General features: G+C 36.0%; 1 protein-coding gene across 1 annotated transcript; it reads right to left on the reverse strand.

Annotated features, from left to right (window-relative positions):
* Positions 1-33: 33 nt before the first annotated feature.
* Positions 34-17,703, reverse strand: LOC115442488 (uncharacterized protein YJR142W). The gene is made up of 7 exons (XM_030167523.2): positions 17,444-17,703; positions 17,215-17,312; positions 10,371-10,511; positions 9,974-10,151; positions 9,413-9,548; positions 1,825-2,054; positions 34-1,679 (listed from the first exon to the last, which is right to left on the reverse strand). The coding sequence occupies exons 1-7, from the start codon at positions 17,526-17,528 to the stop codon at positions 1,558-1,560; spliced, it is 990 nt and encodes a 329-aa protein (XP_030023383.1). The 5' UTR covers positions 17,529-17,703; the 3' UTR covers positions 34-1,557.
* Positions 17,704-18,014: the final 311 nt, after the last annotated feature.

The following is an 18,014-nucleotide window of genomic DNA, read 5'->3' on the forward strand; positions in this document are numbered from 1 at the left end:
AAAATACTTATATGGGAATAATAAAAAAAATTATCCAGTAGTAAAATTTATTATTTTTTTTTTTTGGAAATAGCTATTTTATCACTATCGCAAATATAAACGATTACATCCATTATTTTATTGTATTACGTAATAAAGATACAAAACTTTTCGCCAATAACAGGTCCATAAAAATGTAAAAAACTGCGTTGTCAGTATAAATACAGAATCATTACTACTATTTACCGAATATCAGTATTTTTATTATTATTAATTGCTATAAATTACTTGTTGCTACCAGTATATACAGAAAGTTAAAAGATAATAATAGAAGTCGACGACCACAGCTACTCCAGCCATTTTGTATAACTTAATTTGTCTAGAGTGTATACCCTAGGCAAATTTCATTTTAGCGTTAATACATTCATTAATAAATAACTACTTCACAAAATAATGGCTATTTGTGCCTCCATTGCCGTTAAGTAAACTAAAACATGTAAGTTTCAGCTGTTAAAATTTAATTTACTGCGTAACCACAATTTTTTTCTAATCTAATTGTATGCTTTGCTCATAATACAGAAACACGCAACCTAAGAGAAAAACTGTCATATGAAAGCCCGAGCAAAATCAAATGTTTATCTTGATCCTTAATGCTCATAAACTGTTAAAACCTAATTACATTCCAATATTAAATTCAATATACACATATAAGTCAAAACCAATGCGTTGTACAAATCTTGGATCTAAAAACCGGATATTGCCCTTACACCAAACTGACATAAGTCACATTCTTCATCTGACTAGGCGTTAAGTTGAATAATATCGAACGGTACATATTCACTAAACTACACATTCACTCACTATTAAGACTGCGTTAGCAAATAGCACCTAGTAACTAAAATATACATTAATGTATGGTCACATAATATTATATCTTTAAAACAATACTTTTCACAAACATTTTTTGAATTCAACAAGTCCAATATAATAAATCATTCAAATAAATACATAAATAAATTTCTGACATATTTTATCTTATTTAAGCCAGAATGCAACTGCCAATAAGGTTACAAATTAAGTATGATCTATATATAAGACAAACTCTAACTGATTAACATATTATAATGTCTTATACCAAACCGGTAAAGTATCACAGAAATTAACCATACCTAGCTAAACTATGACATCTTGAATTACATACGATCATTAAAAACTTCAGAATTTGGTCAATGTATAACTTCAGATGTGGATATAAATAAACAGTATCCACACATTATTAACATGAATATTTACTCCTATAAATTCAGAATGTAAATCGTGTTAGGCCTGAATACGTAAAATCGTCACAAACAAATATTGCTTTATAAATACAACCAAACATTTTATAAGCTAACACTGGGTATAACTCTTTCTAGATTTATCCATAATATTGAATAAATTCATACTTTTTAATATCTATATTCAACGATTTAACAAATGAGACTGTTCATGATCTATGTGTAAGCCAGAGTAATAATAAATAAACTTATTTACCTTTTGATACCTGAAAATTAGAACACTATTAAAACAATAAAACTGTTAATTAATTTCGTGTAGTTCTTGACCATCTCCGTTAACGGTTGCCACGGCAGTGAATGGCCAGTTGTAAATCGATTGTAGAGGAACGTGCAATAGCTCCACAAGGTAACGATAATTTGGCTCTGAAAACAAATTCAGGAATTAAAATAAATATATAATATTGTAATATGAATTTTACGTCAAAACAAACATTATAGTAGAACTATCATAGTGTCACAAGAGTGCACTTCCAATAATCGACAATAATCATCAGAATACAATACGTACCATTTTCAGGATTTATATATCCTTTACGAATCAAAAAATCTATAAGGACTGGGGCACTGGTTGTTTTAAACTGGGGCGAGAGAGCTCTCTGTACACATTCTTCAGCAGTAAGTAGTTCAAAACTCTCCACTTCTCCATCCGCATTTTGAGGCACAAAATCTAGTGGCAGTTCAAGATCGTAAACATATTCTGTATTTGGGAACAGACCTCGTTCACTCTCAAAGTAGAAACTATAAAAAGAAATAATAACAATTTAATATTGTTTAATTAAATACATTGCTGTAGAAAATATCATGAATGGCATATTTTAATTATAATGTGTTACTGTAAAACCCCCAGGGCAAATTTTAAGATTTTCTAGTAATAACTAAAATTTACCAAGACCGAAATGTTCCGATTATCTTTCACCTCAAACTATACCACCACCTACTCGGTAAATCCTAGGTTTTAACCCTGAATATGATAATATAATATAACAGATAATGTTGGAACTGCGACGCTGATGGACGAGCCGAAAGTCTCGCGCCAGCTGTCCGCGGCTATTAGAGGTAGATATCTATATACTATTATATAAAGCTGAAGAGTTTGTTTGTTTGTTTGAACGCGCTAATCTCAGGAACTACCGGTTCAAACAGAAATATTATTTTAGTGTTGGATAGCCCTTTGTCCCTGGAGTGCTATAGGCTATATATCATCACGCTATGACCAATAAGAGTGGAGCAGTAATGAAAGATGTTGCAAAAACGGGGAAAATTTATTAGTTTTGGGAGCTTCCGTTGCGTGCGCTGCGTAAACGGTTAAAGTTATGCAACAATGACGAGATTGATTCTCTTAAAAAGCTCTACAAAAATATATTATAAAACAAAGACCCCCGCTGCATCTGTCTGCCTGAACGTGTTAAACTCATAAACTGCCCAACGTATTAATATGAAATTTGGTATGGAGACAGTTTGAGACCCTGGGAAGAACATAGGCTCCCGGGAAAATATATAGCGTGACTTTTATAAAGGAAAACTTTAGCCCGAAAAACTATGATGCGGGCGGAGCCGCGGGCAAAAGCTATTTATACATAAAATTATTTTGAAATTCGAATACATTTTGTGCTGACATTTTTTTTTTGTTTATCAATAAAAGTTCTTCATCGTATCCTTAAACCATATACTTGGCAACGTAGGAGCTTGTCTAATCGTTAATTAAATAAACGACTAAGAAACAAATGCATTGTTTCACTCCTAAAACTCACATTTAACTACCAAAAATTTATGCGTAACTTAGGAACAACCAAACTGTAAATCAAAAAACATATCGCACTCTTAGTAAAATAATGACCCATTCCAAAATTGCCAATTTGTGGGAATCATCAAACAACCAATTTATTTATTTTATTTTATTTTACACTTTGTACACATGGTATACAGGCGGACTTAATGCCATGGGCATTCTCTCCCAGTCAACGTTGGGGTGGTGTAGAGAGGACGGAGGCAGGTGTATAATAAACGAAAGTGAAAAACACATAAAAAGAGTAATAATAAACAAATGTCATAACAACATACTCGCATATATAAATATATAGATATATAAAAAAATACATATATACACCGTGACTTTATAGTCGTATTGGAACCAAAAATTTTGAATTCTATATCAATAATAGAAGTGAAAAAAATATCAGTTTAATAAAATGAAAATATTTTTTTTTATTAAAATTAATACTCGTTTCCGAAAAATAAATGAGAACTCGCCTACCAGCTAAAACTCCGCGGTAGCCCTCTTCGGCGCATTAGGGACGGCTGCGGGCTTCCTCTGACGGAAGTGTCTAAGTCTTCGTCCGCAGCCGCCCCTGCGCGGTGCCGCCTTGCGGCCCGTCTCCTATGGGGGAAGGGCTCAGAAGCCGCCGCGCACCGAATGACGCCCTCGGCGTCTACGGCAGCATGAGCCAACTCCACACTGCCGTCCATCCAGGGGTCAACCGAAACATGTGCAAAAATGCACTAGGGCGGACAGCCTCCTGCTGTCCGCCGACGACCCCCTTCGTGGCCCCTATTAGTCGCCTCTTACGAGAGGCCGGGGATACCGTGGTGGAATTCTCCAAACGCCCCCATTCCACAGGGCGGACGCGCACCCCTCTGATGTACCTATACCTTAGCACGGCGAGTACATACACTCCCGTACTCCCTGCCCGCCGCGCCGTCCTTCAGTCAGTGTTTTGATTACGAAAATTAGTCGTCAGTACTAATATTCAAACGCGCAGTGTTTGTCAATGGTTCAGCTTTACGCTGTAGCTAAGTACAATTTGGAAAAGACTAGGCGGTTGTACTCCTAGCCGGATCATTTGAATGCGCTGCGACTTCACGGGATCGAAACTCCTCAAGTTTCATCTACTCCCACTACCTTGGCTGCAACCCAACGCCTCCTCAACCACGGATAATTCCACGCGCTTGCTCATGTGTAAGGCCGAGGAAGTGCACATTTTAGAGTGCCTTGAGCGGGATCCTCGGCGAAGCACGAGAATGGCGGCACGGGAATTTGATGTTAGTATTTGGGTGGAAAACATTAAATACCTACGGATTACACCTGTATCATTTCCGTCGGGCGCACACAATTCACGACAACGATGCACTGGTAATGAACATTGGATTGGCCGCGGCAGCCCCGTGGCTTAGCCGGCGAGAAGCCCGGACTTAACACCCCTGGATATTTTCTTGTGGTCGGAAATAAAGACACTCGTGTATTTCCGGGAACACGAAACACCTGACGAGTTACGTAGTGCGATAATGGACGCCTTTAACCGAGTGAAAAGTGACAGAGACACATGGCGAAAGCTTAAATACAATTACTTAAAACGTGCACATTTGTGTATCGAACGCGGCGGACTCCATTTCGAGCAGTTGCTTAATGCTTCGTTACAAGGAAGTGTAAATAGGTAATTTGTAAATAAACTGTTTAGGTATGTAAGTTGATTATTTTGTAAATAGCTCCAATTTTTAAATACGCCAGAAATATTCATAGTTCGTTCGCGCTGTTATTTTTATTACATAGACAATAAATGAATTAGGTATTTTATCGGAAAGTAATGCTTAAATAAAGTAGGTATCTCCCGACGGTCCTTTTTTTTTTTTTTTTTTGGTTTCGCGGAGAAAGTCCCTTATTACTACCGCCCAGCCTTCGTGGGGGGCGACTGAGCGGTTATGCTGGGGTAACCGTGCCTTACGGCCCGGCGTTGAGCCGCCCGGATTTGATGACGACCTTCGGGCGACGACCGGGCCGAGTCCCTAACCCTATATACAACTTAAACCTATGCACGGCCTACCAGCTAAAACTCCGCGGTGGCCCTCTTCGGCGCATTAGGGACGGCTGCGGGCTTCCTCTGACGTTAAAGTGTCTAGTCTGCGACCGCAGCCACCCCTGCGCGGTGCCGCCTTGCGGCCCGTCTCCTATGGGGGGGGGGGCTCAGAAGCCCCCGCGCACCGAAGGACGCCCTCGGCGTCTACGGCAGCGTGAGGCCAACTACACACACTGCCGTCCAACTCGGGGGTTAACCGACAAATGTGCAAAGATGCACAGAAATGCACTAGGGCGGACAGCCCCCTGCTGCCCGCCGACGACCCCCTTCGTGGCCCCTATTAGTCGCCTCTTACGACAGGCAGGGGATACCGTGGTGGAATTCTCCAAACGCCCCCATTCCACAGGGCGGGATCTCCGACGGTCCTAAGCCCGTGTAAAGTATGAAGGAAAAATTGGAGTATCCATTTACTTATTTAATTGTGATTTTTAATAAATTTAATAATGCTTGTTCTTCCAAAGTGAAAATGAAAAAAAATAAGGTGCGTTGGGGTTAAATCGGACGCTTTTTCGACGTGTTAAACAGTGTTCTCAAAAACTTTTTTTACAAGAATTCTATAGAAGTTATTAAGTCATAATGAAGTATTAACTTAGCTATATGTTATTAAATATACTATATGGTATATATTTTTTAAATTTCTTAAATGTAACAGTTAATGTTTTATAAGGCTTTGAAAAAGTACCATACTTTTAGAAAGGTGTGAGAAAGATAGGACCTTCACAGGTATAGTTCGGACTACTCTCTAAAACCGTATATGTTAAAGAGATTCTAAAATCCATAGAAAGAGTATATTTTGATCTAGATAGTCTTTTATAAACATTCAAAAAATTTAATAAATTTCGTAAGATATTTTTAGAAGCGAACTTTGTTTTTTTAATAGTTCTAGGCATATTTTAATTAGGCACCGACTCCAAAATTTGTATCCAATATATACTTGTTATGTGAAATTATTTTTTTGTTTTGAGTGGTTTTTGAAGGCGGTTTATTCTGTTAAAATTATTTTTATTTTTTGCTTTTTTGTGTTAGTAAAAATAGACCGTCTCAATGGCATAGTTGTGTTTCGCTCACGATACGACTATCGCGCTGAGGAGTTACACCTCTGAGTACCACTAAAAAGGGGAAAAGGTGTGATGCTATATATATGTATGTATGTAAGAAGTAGAGTCAACTAAACCCAACGCAAAAACACAACTAATGTGTTTCGCTCGCAGTACGACTATCGCGCTGAAATGTTACACCTCTGCCTACCCCTGAAAAGGGAAAAAGGTGTGATGCTATAAATATTTATGTAAGAAGTAGAATCGAGGAAACCTAACGCAAAAACACAACTGATATATTTGGCTCACAGTACAACTATCGCGCTGTGGTGTAACACCTCTGCCTACCCCTGAAAAGGGGAAAAGGTGTGATGCTATATGTATGTATGTATGTAAGAAGTAGAGTCCACTAAACCCAACACAAAAACACAACTAATGTGTTTCGCTCGCAGTACGACTATCGCGCTCAAATGTTACACCTCTGCCTACCCCTGAAAAGGGGAAAAGGTGTGATGCTATATATATGTATGTAAGAAGTAGATTCAAGCAAACCTAATGCAAAAACACAACTGATATATTTCGATCATACTATAACTATTGCGCTATGGTGTTACATCTCTGTCTACCCCTAAAAAGGGGAAAAGGTGTGATGCTATATACATATATGTATGTATGTAAGAAGTAGAGTCAATTAAACCCAACCCAAAAACACAACTGATATGTTTCACACACAGTACGACTATCGCGATGAAATGTTACGCCTCTGCCTACCCCTGACACGGGGAAAAGATGTTATGCTATAAGTATGTGAGAAGTACAGTCAACCAAATTCAGTGCAAAAACATAACTAAATACGTCATAGCAAAGCTAAAATCGCGATTTCGTTTTCTTGGACGACATAATTATTCTAGTTTCTTTAATTTTAAAACCAAACTACCGAAGCGATCTTGAAAAAAAATTTATGGGACCAATCTGGAGAGAAATTCTTTCGAATAAAAAAAGAATTTTCCAAATCGTTTCATAAATGAGCGAGTTCTGAGGTAACATAGAAAAAAAAAATCACGTCGAATTGATAACCTCCTCCTTTTTTTGAAGTCGGTTAAAAATAAATAAATAAATTTTGTGGACCTTTAAGTTTTTTCTTTTTTTTTCATGCTATAGGTTTCATTATTTACCTATCTTTAATAAGATGAATTATAGCAACTTTAAAAATAAAGGTAGCAAACAAAAGTTATTTTGCGACGACTGCCACAAATTATCAATTTTAGAATAGGTCATTATTTTATTAAGAGTGCGATATCTGTTTATAATATCGTTATATAACGCATGTAGGTAAATCTATTATTGTTTGTCTTTTTTTTTATTCCAATCTTATAAATAAATGCATTGAAGCAGAAGTAGTCCATTGAAAAGTTACATTTGGGGTTGCGTTTTTTAGAGGACGCAATTTTATTTTTGTGCAGTTAAAACCGTTTGTTTCCGTTGAAATGTTTACGATGTATCTCTTAAACTATTTATCTGACAAAAATTATATACATTTTGTTGCAAATTAAATTCTCTACAACTTTGGTCTAGTAACTTTTGTCGTAGAACTATAAATAAAAAGTTATAAGCAAAAATGTTAAGCAATTGCTTCATCTGTCCCAAAGCGATTCAGGATCCAGTAATTCGCGTACAAGCCGACAACCGCGGGTTTGTGTTGTACGTATTATGAACCTTATAAACACACGTTCTGATGACGTTGCAATGGACATTGCTTAACATTGAATTTCTTAACATTTTCGCTTATAACTTTTTATTTATAGTTCTAAGACAAAAGTTACTAGACCAAAGTTGCAGAGAATTTAATTTGCAACAAAAAATGTATATAATTTTTTTTGTCAGATAAATAGTTTAAGAGATACATCGTAAAAACCATTTCAACCCAAGATGGCGGCCGTGGGACAAGGGTGGCGACCCCACAAACTTGGTTTTAGCTTTACACTGACCCCCCCTACACTTCTAAAAAATAAAATTGCGTCCTCTAAAAAACGCAAGGTAAGGCCTAAAAAATGTAACATTTCAATGGACTAAAGACACTTTCTGATTATCTTCAGTACAGCCGCCTTTAAACTAAGTGCGGAAATGATTACATATTCTGATACCGCAAGGGGGGCCGTTCATGTATTACATAACGCAATTTTTGAAGGCTTTTGATCCCCCCACCCCCCAATGTAACGCGCCGTAACGTTTTCCTGTACGCCCCCCCTCCTCCCCCCTTCAAAAAGTTATGTAACTCTAAAATTACATTTTTTCGCAGTCCGAAAATCGCTAAAATACCTTTATTGTTTTAAAATAAAAAATACAATGTTACATACCGCGTTGTACGAACCCCCCTCCCGCAGCTGTAACGTATCGTAACGTTTTATAAGACGGGGGGGTCTTATAAAACGTTATGATCCACTCCAAATTGCATTACGTAATATTTGAATGGCGCCCTGGTCTTGGCCGAACCTATCGCCGTATCGTGCACCATTTATCAGGCTGATGCTGAGCAGAAATCTGAATATCACTTTGGCAAACCTAAGATACTGTGATGTGATGTAGTCTTTAGTTTTCTAGACTCCACACTTGTGTAAAAGTTTATTCCCAGATAAAATTCCCGCTCTATACTTTCCCCCTGGATAAAATTTGATAATTAATTAGAGGATTAAGCGCCTGTTTCACAACTTCTAAGTAAATGCTAAGTATGTCACATAACTATAAGATAAACAAATTCCAAAGTCAAGCTAATCTATACAACCAAATAAATAGTAATAAAATATAATTGGAAATTTATATATGACAGAAAATGGAGTACAACTAATTTGTATTGAGTTGAATTATACTGCACTTCGTGAAGTAAATGCCCACTCAAATCTAAAAGAACAGACAACTATATAAACCATTTTCTTGTAATGTTCTCTCTTTTGGCTCTGGCTAAATGTACATTCTCAGGGTAAAAAATATCACATAGAGATAATGTAGGTTCTTATTAGTGAAAGAAATTAAAGAATTGGAGCAGTAACTGCAAGAATTAGTAAACAAACAAAAATATTAGCTTTATGATGAGTATAGATAGGACATAAACAGAATCTGATATATAAAGTTGTTGCAATTGCACACATATGTAGCTTTTTGGACATATTGCCACACACAATGGTATACTATATAATATATTAAAATATACCTGACACAGCCAGCTGGTACTAATTTCTTTACCAAATCACCTTCCACTGATGCTTCTTCAGCAGCTTCTTTAATAGTGGTTTCAAGGATACCATAACCAACAGCCAGGCCTCCACTTACAAAACAATCCCATTTACCTGTTTAAATAATTGATATAATAGGCCAGGATAAAGTAATGGTAGGCCTAAACAAGCCTATGCAATATGCACATTGATAGAGTGCCCATAACACAATTTCACGCTTAGTGACCCGGCACCATTGGCTCAGTATAGTCCAGAATAGAGTGATCTGTGTTAGGGGTCATGACCCTCAGCATTGAGGACATTGATGCATGGAGGAGGAGTTTTTCTGATGCTAATGTACATATATTCATATTTAATTTGCAGGTTTTATGGTTTTTAATTTAATAAAAAGATGGCACCAACTACTAGCCTGGTTCACTCATTCAAATCTGTTAAGATTGGAGATAGTTCTAACCATGAGATAAACGGCAACACAGTTAGTTTTATCACAAACTATTTTTATTATTATGTTCTTGAACTAAAAAAAAATTGGGACTTACCTGGCCAAGTCTGTTTAGTAAAGCTTCTCTGTTGCAACCAAATACAAAGACCTTTTGATGGGTGATTTAAATAACCAGTAACACTGACGCCATAGTTTCTGATCCCAAACAGACATATAGCACTCCTGTCCATTTCCAACAGACTCTCATGGCAAAAAGGGGTGCTCACTTCAAAACACTAGAAATATACATGATTCTCATTAACTTTCAGGTATTAACATGATGAAATTTTATAAGAAAATTACTATTGTACAATATATTTTTTATCTTGATAACTATACTAACTTAAAATCAAGAATGATACAATAATTATCAAAAGTAGGTTATAAAAAAAATATTTGTTGGCATATTTTGTTTGATGGCATACAAATATTAAATAATGTAAGATGTGTTTTACCTCATCTCTCCAACCTTTGAGAGCACATATCTCATTTTCTTTTCTAAGTTTCTGCAATATATCAGCTACTTTCAATGTTCTCTCTTTATAATTTCTGAATGCAGGATTTAACTCTACATACTTCCCAGCAACTCTGAAAACCTGACAAGCGACATATCTTATCTACAACATGTATATGACTTAGGGCTGTATTAATAGATGCAACCCAAATTCACTTGAGGTGCAATATTGGCTGAGATGCAGACATATTAGGATCAGCATCTTAAGACAGTGTCTAATTAATGAAGCCAAATTTAAACACTAACTCAAATGACATCTTAAGCCACACTATGTGATGGATTTCCACAGTTGAGTTTTGTTTATTTAATAGCACTAAATCAGCAGAGAAAAAGATCTTATGTGCAGCTTAAGCTTAGTTTATGAAATAGTTCAATACATTGAATGTCTACTTAAAATTTTACTTAAGAGTGAGATTGATTTATTTATTTATTATAGTTCTTAGAAATATACAAAAATTCCATGTTTACAGTAAGAAAACAGAGATTCAGGTTCGCTGATTGAATACGGTCAAGCATGTACATATAACCTCAAAACTTTATTATCTTTCACTGTTTTTGTATATTTAGTTCTTTGTTGCTTGTTTATTTACTTTAAAAAAAAAACTCTTTTCGTAGGTGGTTTTTCTGTGAAAGCGTTTCTTTTGGTTTCTTTTGAAATTGTGTTTGAATTTTTTTTTATTTTATTTGTTTTTCCTTTTTTTTTCTTTCTCTTTTTCTGTTTTTGTTTTCTTTGGTGTCTGGTAAGTTGTTGTTTTATTTTGTAATGTGATATCGTTGACTCAACTAAGGATTCTGTTTCAAAACGTTATCTCCGGAATCACAATTGACGGTATAAAAGCTATTGGTCGCAATCGGGTTTCTATTGAATTTAAATCAATAACAGACGCTAATAACCTCTTAGTGAATCCATTATTAGCTCAATATAAATTTTCGGCTCTGATTCCTAAGTTCCATGTTACTCATATGGGAATAGTAAAAAATGTGCCAGTTGAGTGGTCCATGGCGGAATTAGTTCATGCGATTGTTTGTCCTGATAATTGTGGCTCAGTAAATAAAGCAAGGCGTTTGAATAGGAAAATATTTCAAGATAGTTTGGATTCCTACCCAAACTGTGGTTATCACATTTCAAGGACAAACCCTCCCTCCCAGAGTTTTTTGCTTTAATTCCTCCCTGCCTGTAAGCGTTTACCAGCTCCCAACCATCCAGTGCTTGGCTTGCTGCCGTTTCGGACATACAAAAAGCCAATGCCGCTCCGAACCTCGCTGCTTCAGATGTGCCCAACAGCATACTGGAGACAGTTGTGTAGTGCCTGAGTCGGAGGCTATATGTCTTTTCTGTTCTGGATTCCATTTTTCTACTAACAAGGCTTGTCTGGAGCATTCTAGACAGAAATCCATTAAAATAGTTAAGTCTGAAAACAACATCTCATACACTGAGGCTTCCCAAAAATTTCCTATAACTTCCCGTAGACCTTATTCTGATGCCACCAAATCACAACCAATACCCCAAACTTCTTCTAGTTCTTCTACTCCTAGATCCCCTCCTTCTCCTTACATAGCAAATCCCTCGCCTTCGCAGTCTTCCCATAAAAAAACTATTTTTAAACCCCGTCACCCAAAGCCTTTTCTTGGAGTATTCTATGATCATGAAGCTCACAACTTTATAACATCTACCCCTCTCTCTTCTATGCCTAATGGTCATGCTATGTTGCAGCAACAAGATCCAACACAAAATGCCAGCCTTATTGGTTTACTTTCTGACCTCTTGATAAACATTGTGTCTAAATTTAATGATGCCATACCGTACAACAGTGGCGAAGGGTGAAAATTTTCAAAAGGTAACCCGAAGAAATATTTTTTTCTACAGTTAACATGAATTACGCTGTTCACATGAATAAATTAAAATCAGTAAAATATCCTAATACATTATAATTTCCTTCTAACATAAACATTATTTCTAAACTCTAAATTTAACAAATAATCACATATTTTGAACATAGGTACTTATCTAAAAGTGCCCAACAGAAATTAATAACCCACACTATACACAAACACTAATAATTATACATTCTAAATTATTAAAAAATTTCGCGCCAATGGCCCAACATTAAGCCGCAAATTCTCGGGTTACCCTGAAGTACACATACACGCACGCACACATGTATTTTTACGTCACTTCCAAAAAATTAGACAAAGACATCGCTCTGCGTGTGAAAGAGACAACAATATCGCGAGGGAAGCTATGCGCGGCCGGGTTCACTTCGAACACTATAAGGCGCGAGAACTGCGCGCGCGAGAGTTACGATTTAACGAATTGATAATAATATGAACTATGTATCGTAATCGTTGAAGTATTGATTTAATGAAATAAGTAGGTATAGGATGACTTGTTTGAATATACTATTATTATTCTAGTTATATAGTTATGTTTTTTATTTATTATTTTAAGTTAATTTACAAAAGGTAACCCGGTAGGAATCGGCTTGTATGGACGCTTCGCCACTGCCGTACAATGTCATTCAAAAGCTACAAGAAATTATCTCTGCAATTGATAAAAATGGCTTCGAGTCAATCCCTCCTGCAATGGAATGTTAAAAGTATTAACCATAAAAAATATGACCTTATTTTTCTTATTAACAGGTTCAACCCATTTGTTCTTGACATTTCTGAGACATGGCTTAAGGCACTCACTTTAGAGTTTCTGGCTTTTCCTGTCTCCGGGATGACAGGATAGATGGATATGGTGGTTGTGCTTTGCTAATCAAAAGGAATTTTTCATTTAATCAAATACCCCTTTCATCCCACAGTCCAGATTTCAATATTGTTGCTACTAGAGTTAATAATATCACAATTCTTTCTGTTTACATTCCTTATCCTAATTCTTCCATAGTGTCTGAACTGTCTAGTAGTTTTTCGACTCTTCCTCATCCTGTTATTATTTTGGGTGACTTTAATTGCCATCACCCTGTGTGGGGCTCTCACTTGTCATCATCTAATTCAGTGACATTGCTTGACCTTCTCGACTCTAAGAACTTATGCCTTTTAAATGATGGATCCCACACTCGAAGAGTTTCCCCAACTCAAAACTCTAGTCATGTAGATTTATCATTTGTTTCTCCAAATTTGGCTTCATTACTATCTTGGAAAGTTTTGTCGTCTTCATTCGGTAGTGATCATTTTCCCATTTTAATTTCATTTCCCCATTCCCTAATTCGGCTTCCTGCCCTTCCTCCTCTACTAAAGTTTAGACTAGATCATGCTGATTGGGGCCTCTTTTCTGAATTAGTTGAAGCTAAAACTTCGTCTTTTCCTGCCGTTGATAATTATAATTTTATTAATTTATATTTCTCACTAACCGACACTCTTTTGTCAGTTGCGAGCTCTATTTTTCCTCTAAAAAATTCTTCATGTCGTAAATCACCTTCCCCTCCTTGGTGGGACTCTGAAAGCTCTGCCATGGTAAGTCAGCGTAAAGATGTTGAATCTATTTATAATTATAGTATGAGTATGGAAAATTACCTTTGTTTTAAACGAATCGCAGCCAGTACTACCAGATTTTTGTCATTAAAAAAGAAACAGGCTCTCATCCCGTACCCATGCTTCAGTTGTTTGGAAAAATATTAAAGTTTCCGTAGAGCTTCTTCCGTTAATTGCAATACTTCTTCTAACGATGCTTCTTCGTGGATTGGCGCATTTGTTGACTATTTGGCTCCCCCTTTTGTTCCTTGTTTTAATTGTTTTCCTCCCCCAATCTCTCATCTAACCTCTTCACATAAAATGGATCAAATATTCTCATTTGAAGAACTGTCTTCTGTTCTAAATAACCTTAGTGACTCTGCTCCTGGTGCAGACGGTATCCCATATTCTTTTGTTTGCAAAGCTTCACTTTCAACAAAACATCTGTTTCTAAATATTATTAACCAAATATTTCTCTCTGGTAATTTTCCAAAATCTTGGAAAAGTCAGATTATAATTCCAATTCTAAAGCCCGGAAAAGACTCTAAAGATCCGTCAGCCTATAGGCCTATTGCGCTATCTTCAGCTTTGTTAAAGATATTTGAACATCTGTTAAAAAATCGTTTGGTATGCGTTGTTGAAAGCAAAGGTTTACTATCAAGAACGCAGTTTGGGTTTAGACGAGGCATGAGTACAATTGATAGTCTTGCCGTTTTAACCACAGACATAAGACTTGCTTTCTCAAGAAACGAGCATGCTGTGGGCGTTTTTTTGGACATCTCCTTTGCGTATGACAGCGTTATTCTCCCACTACTCAGGCAGAAAATGCTACAGCTGAGTATCCCTGAGAGTTAACAAGTGTCATTTGTAATCTACAAATGGCTCGTTTGATTTCAATTCGTCATCATGTCTCTTTCTCACCTCGTGCGATTTGGAAGGGTTTACGCCAAGGATCTGTCTTGAGTCCTATCCTTTACTGCCTCTATACATACGACCTTGATGAATCTGTGTGAGTATGAATCTGTGTGTGTGAGTCATTTTGTAATATATTACAATATGCAGATGACCTTGCATTATACGCCATTCCGCCTTCTTTTTCAGATGTAGCCATTCGATTAAATACTGCTCTCCTATTCAATGCCTGTTTATTGATACATAACCTTAATTTATCAGCTTCAAAGAGCAATTTAGTTGTATTTTCTAAAAAAAGATTTATTCCTAATTTAGATATTTTTATTGATGGGTTCCCAATTTTGAATAAAAATGTAACAAAATTCTTGGGAGTTATTCTCGATTCAAGGCTTACAGGAGTTCCTCACCTGGATTTTATCGCCAATAAGTGTGAAAAAAAATTTAATGTTCTAAGGTCACTTTCTGGCGTATGGTGGGGTTCTCACCCCTACTGTCAAAAACTGCTCTATATAACGCTATTATCAGAAGCCACTTTGACTATGGAACTTTCCTGTTTGAACCTTGTAATAAATTTGCTTTAATAAATTAGACAAAATTCAGGCTAAATGCTTCGGATTGTCACTGGAGCAATGAAATCTTCTGCAATTAACGCTTTACAAGTGGAATGTGTCGATCCGCCTCTTAAATTACGTAGGCAATATCTTTCTGATCGTTTTCTTTGTAAATCCATGTTAGGTTCCCAACACCCTCTTTCCTCCAGACTAAGTTCTCTTTCTCAATTGGTTCGCTCTTCTAAGTATTGGTTGCATAAAGACTCACCTTGCCTTATAATTAGTTATAAAACTTTCACCGATCTCCTATGTCCTGTAGTCCAATTTCCAATCAATTCTATTTTTTCCATGGAACATGATGCCCTTTCTTTCACTCCTAACGTTATTTTTAACTTTGGTATAGAGAAAAATAACTCCTGTGCTAATGAACTTTTTAACTCTATTGTCAATCATAAATGGAATGGTTGGCTAAATATATTTACTGACGGTTCCAAACTCTCCCCTTCTGACTGCGTAGGCGCAGCTGTTTGGATCCCTAAATATAAGGTGATTTAAAATTTTAAAGTTCCTCCTCTCTCTTCAGTTTTCTCTGCTGAAGCAATTGCTCTTTATGAAGCGGTATCTTTTGTTGAATCTCACAAACTTAATAAATTTATAATTTTTTCTGATTCATCTAGTTGCCTTCAGGATATTATAATATTCCCTCTCCTTTCTAAAACTATTTTCCCCTTAAGCTTAAAAACTAAAGAACTGCTCTATAAATGTCATTGTCTTGGAATTGAAGTAGTTTAGCTTGGATTCCAAGTCACAACGGCATTAGAGGTAATGAAGATGTAGATTTCTATGCAAAAGAGGCTACTAGATCAGGCTGTTCCAATCATTTTAAAGTTTTCCTTTCAGATCTTTTCTCAGTTGCTAAACCACGACTTTTCGATAAATGAAATCATATCTGGCTTAGGTCTAAAACTGTTAAGGGCAAACATTATGGTTGTATTCAATCAGAAGTCCCTGTTAGACCATGGTTTTTCAAGTATCGTAATGCCAGTAGGTGGGTTACTTCCACCATTATTCGACTTCGTTTAGGTCATGTTTGTTTCCCCATTTTTTTGGCAAAAATAAGGATTAGAGATCATTCATTGTGTGTATGTGGATTGGAGGATGGTACTATTGACCATATCTTTTTTAATTGCCCAAAATTATCCATTTCTTTATATGATTTAATCCCTCCTTATATCCCATGCCCCACAAACTCTCACTGCTTGCTTTCTCAGATTCATTCCCCTTTTATTGAAATTTTATCAAAATTCATTCTTATTAAGAATATTAAACTTTAGTATTCAATATATTAAGTCCTTCCCTCATGGTCCTTCTTTTTTCTTTTCTCACTGTCTCTCTTTGTAATGTTGGTATTCATACATTCTTGTCCATGTTGTTATTTGTCTCTAGTTTGTTGACGTTCTTCTTTTTTGTTGCTTGTTTCTACCTTGTAATCTTCTGAATTCTTACTTCGTTTTCTTTTTTCTACATGTGTATACCTAGAACTTGACGTTGGCAAAATTGTCCCAAAGGACAGAAGCCAGAAAGGGAAAAAAAATAAAAAAACAGATCTAACATAAAAGTATGACTGATTCCTTTCCACCATACATATTATAAAAGACAGTCCCGACCTTGTCTGTCTGAATGAGTTAAAAGTATATGATTTTCACCAATGGATAGAGTGAATTAAGAGGATAGTTGATGTGTATAATATATTCACATTTTGAATGACAGAGAAGCCAGGACAGGTTGCTAGTGAAAAGTAGCATATGTGTAAATAATGGCACCATGTGAACATACATACTCATTCGCAATAATTGCTTAGCTTACCTCAGGAAATCTTTGCAAATGTTTCAATACGTCTGGTCGAACTAGCCCCACTTGGTGACCAGCAACTATAAAGGGTTTACATACACCTTGATGGAGTCCTGCAACAAGAGACGTTACACTTATGATTAAATAAATTAAAAGGACCTACGTCATTAAAAAACGTCGTTACATACGTCATTAAAAGATATAACATGCATAGCAATTTAATGGAATAATATATATTTTATACCTGATAAATAGAAACAGTTAAATTTTCTTGCTAATTTCAATAAATCGGATATGTTATTCTGGGCTGGAGAAGTCATGTCTTTCATTGCTCACTTCCATGCAAACGTTAAATATCTCGATATTTAATTCCGGACTGTAAAACCGTGAATAACGACAAAAAACTGCAGAATACAGTTTGATTTATCAAGAAAAATTATGTATACAGACGGACTACAGAGTACAGACTACACCATAGTTGCCAGATTACTTCTTTGAAATTCCATTAGCAGAATTTGTATTTCATAATTAACTGAACATAAATTGGAATACGAGATCTAAAAAAACATTCAAGAATTTTGTTATTAACAATAATTTGCTATACACAACGTTAGGCAATACACAACGTTAAATTACCTAAACCTAGTACATTCTTCCCCTAAATTTGAAGGGAAACTTCATAATTTGGCAACTATCGACTACATTCTACAGACAAGATATTATTAAGTGTTGACACTACCAAAAATTTAAAATTCATGCCGTGCCATAGGTACCGGATAAATCATTGAGAATCCTTATCCTTTGAAAATAAGTGA

This window comes from Manduca sexta, chromosome 26, assembly GCF_014839805.1.
Source record: "Manduca sexta isolate Smith_Timp_Sample1 chromosome 26, JHU_Msex_v1.0, whole genome shotgun sequence".
In the NCBI taxonomy this organism is placed as follows: Eukaryota; Metazoa; Arthropoda; class Insecta; order Lepidoptera; family Sphingidae; genus Manduca; species Manduca sexta.

Excerpts from the sequence above, each read along its gene's own strand:
- LOC115442488 (XM_030167523.2), bottom strand. The coding sequence starts at position 17,528 with ATGAAAGACATGACTTCTCCAGCCCAGAATAACATATCCGATTTATTG. Across the intron at positions 10,152-10,370 it reads TCAAAGGTTGGAGAGATGAG|TGTTTTGAAGTGAGCACCCC; the intron begins GTAAAACACATC and ends GTATATTTCTAG. Across the intron at positions 9,549-9,973 it reads TACTAAACAGACTTGGCCAG|GTAAATGGGATTGTTTTGTA; the intron begins GTAAGTCCCAAT and ends TTATTTAAACAG.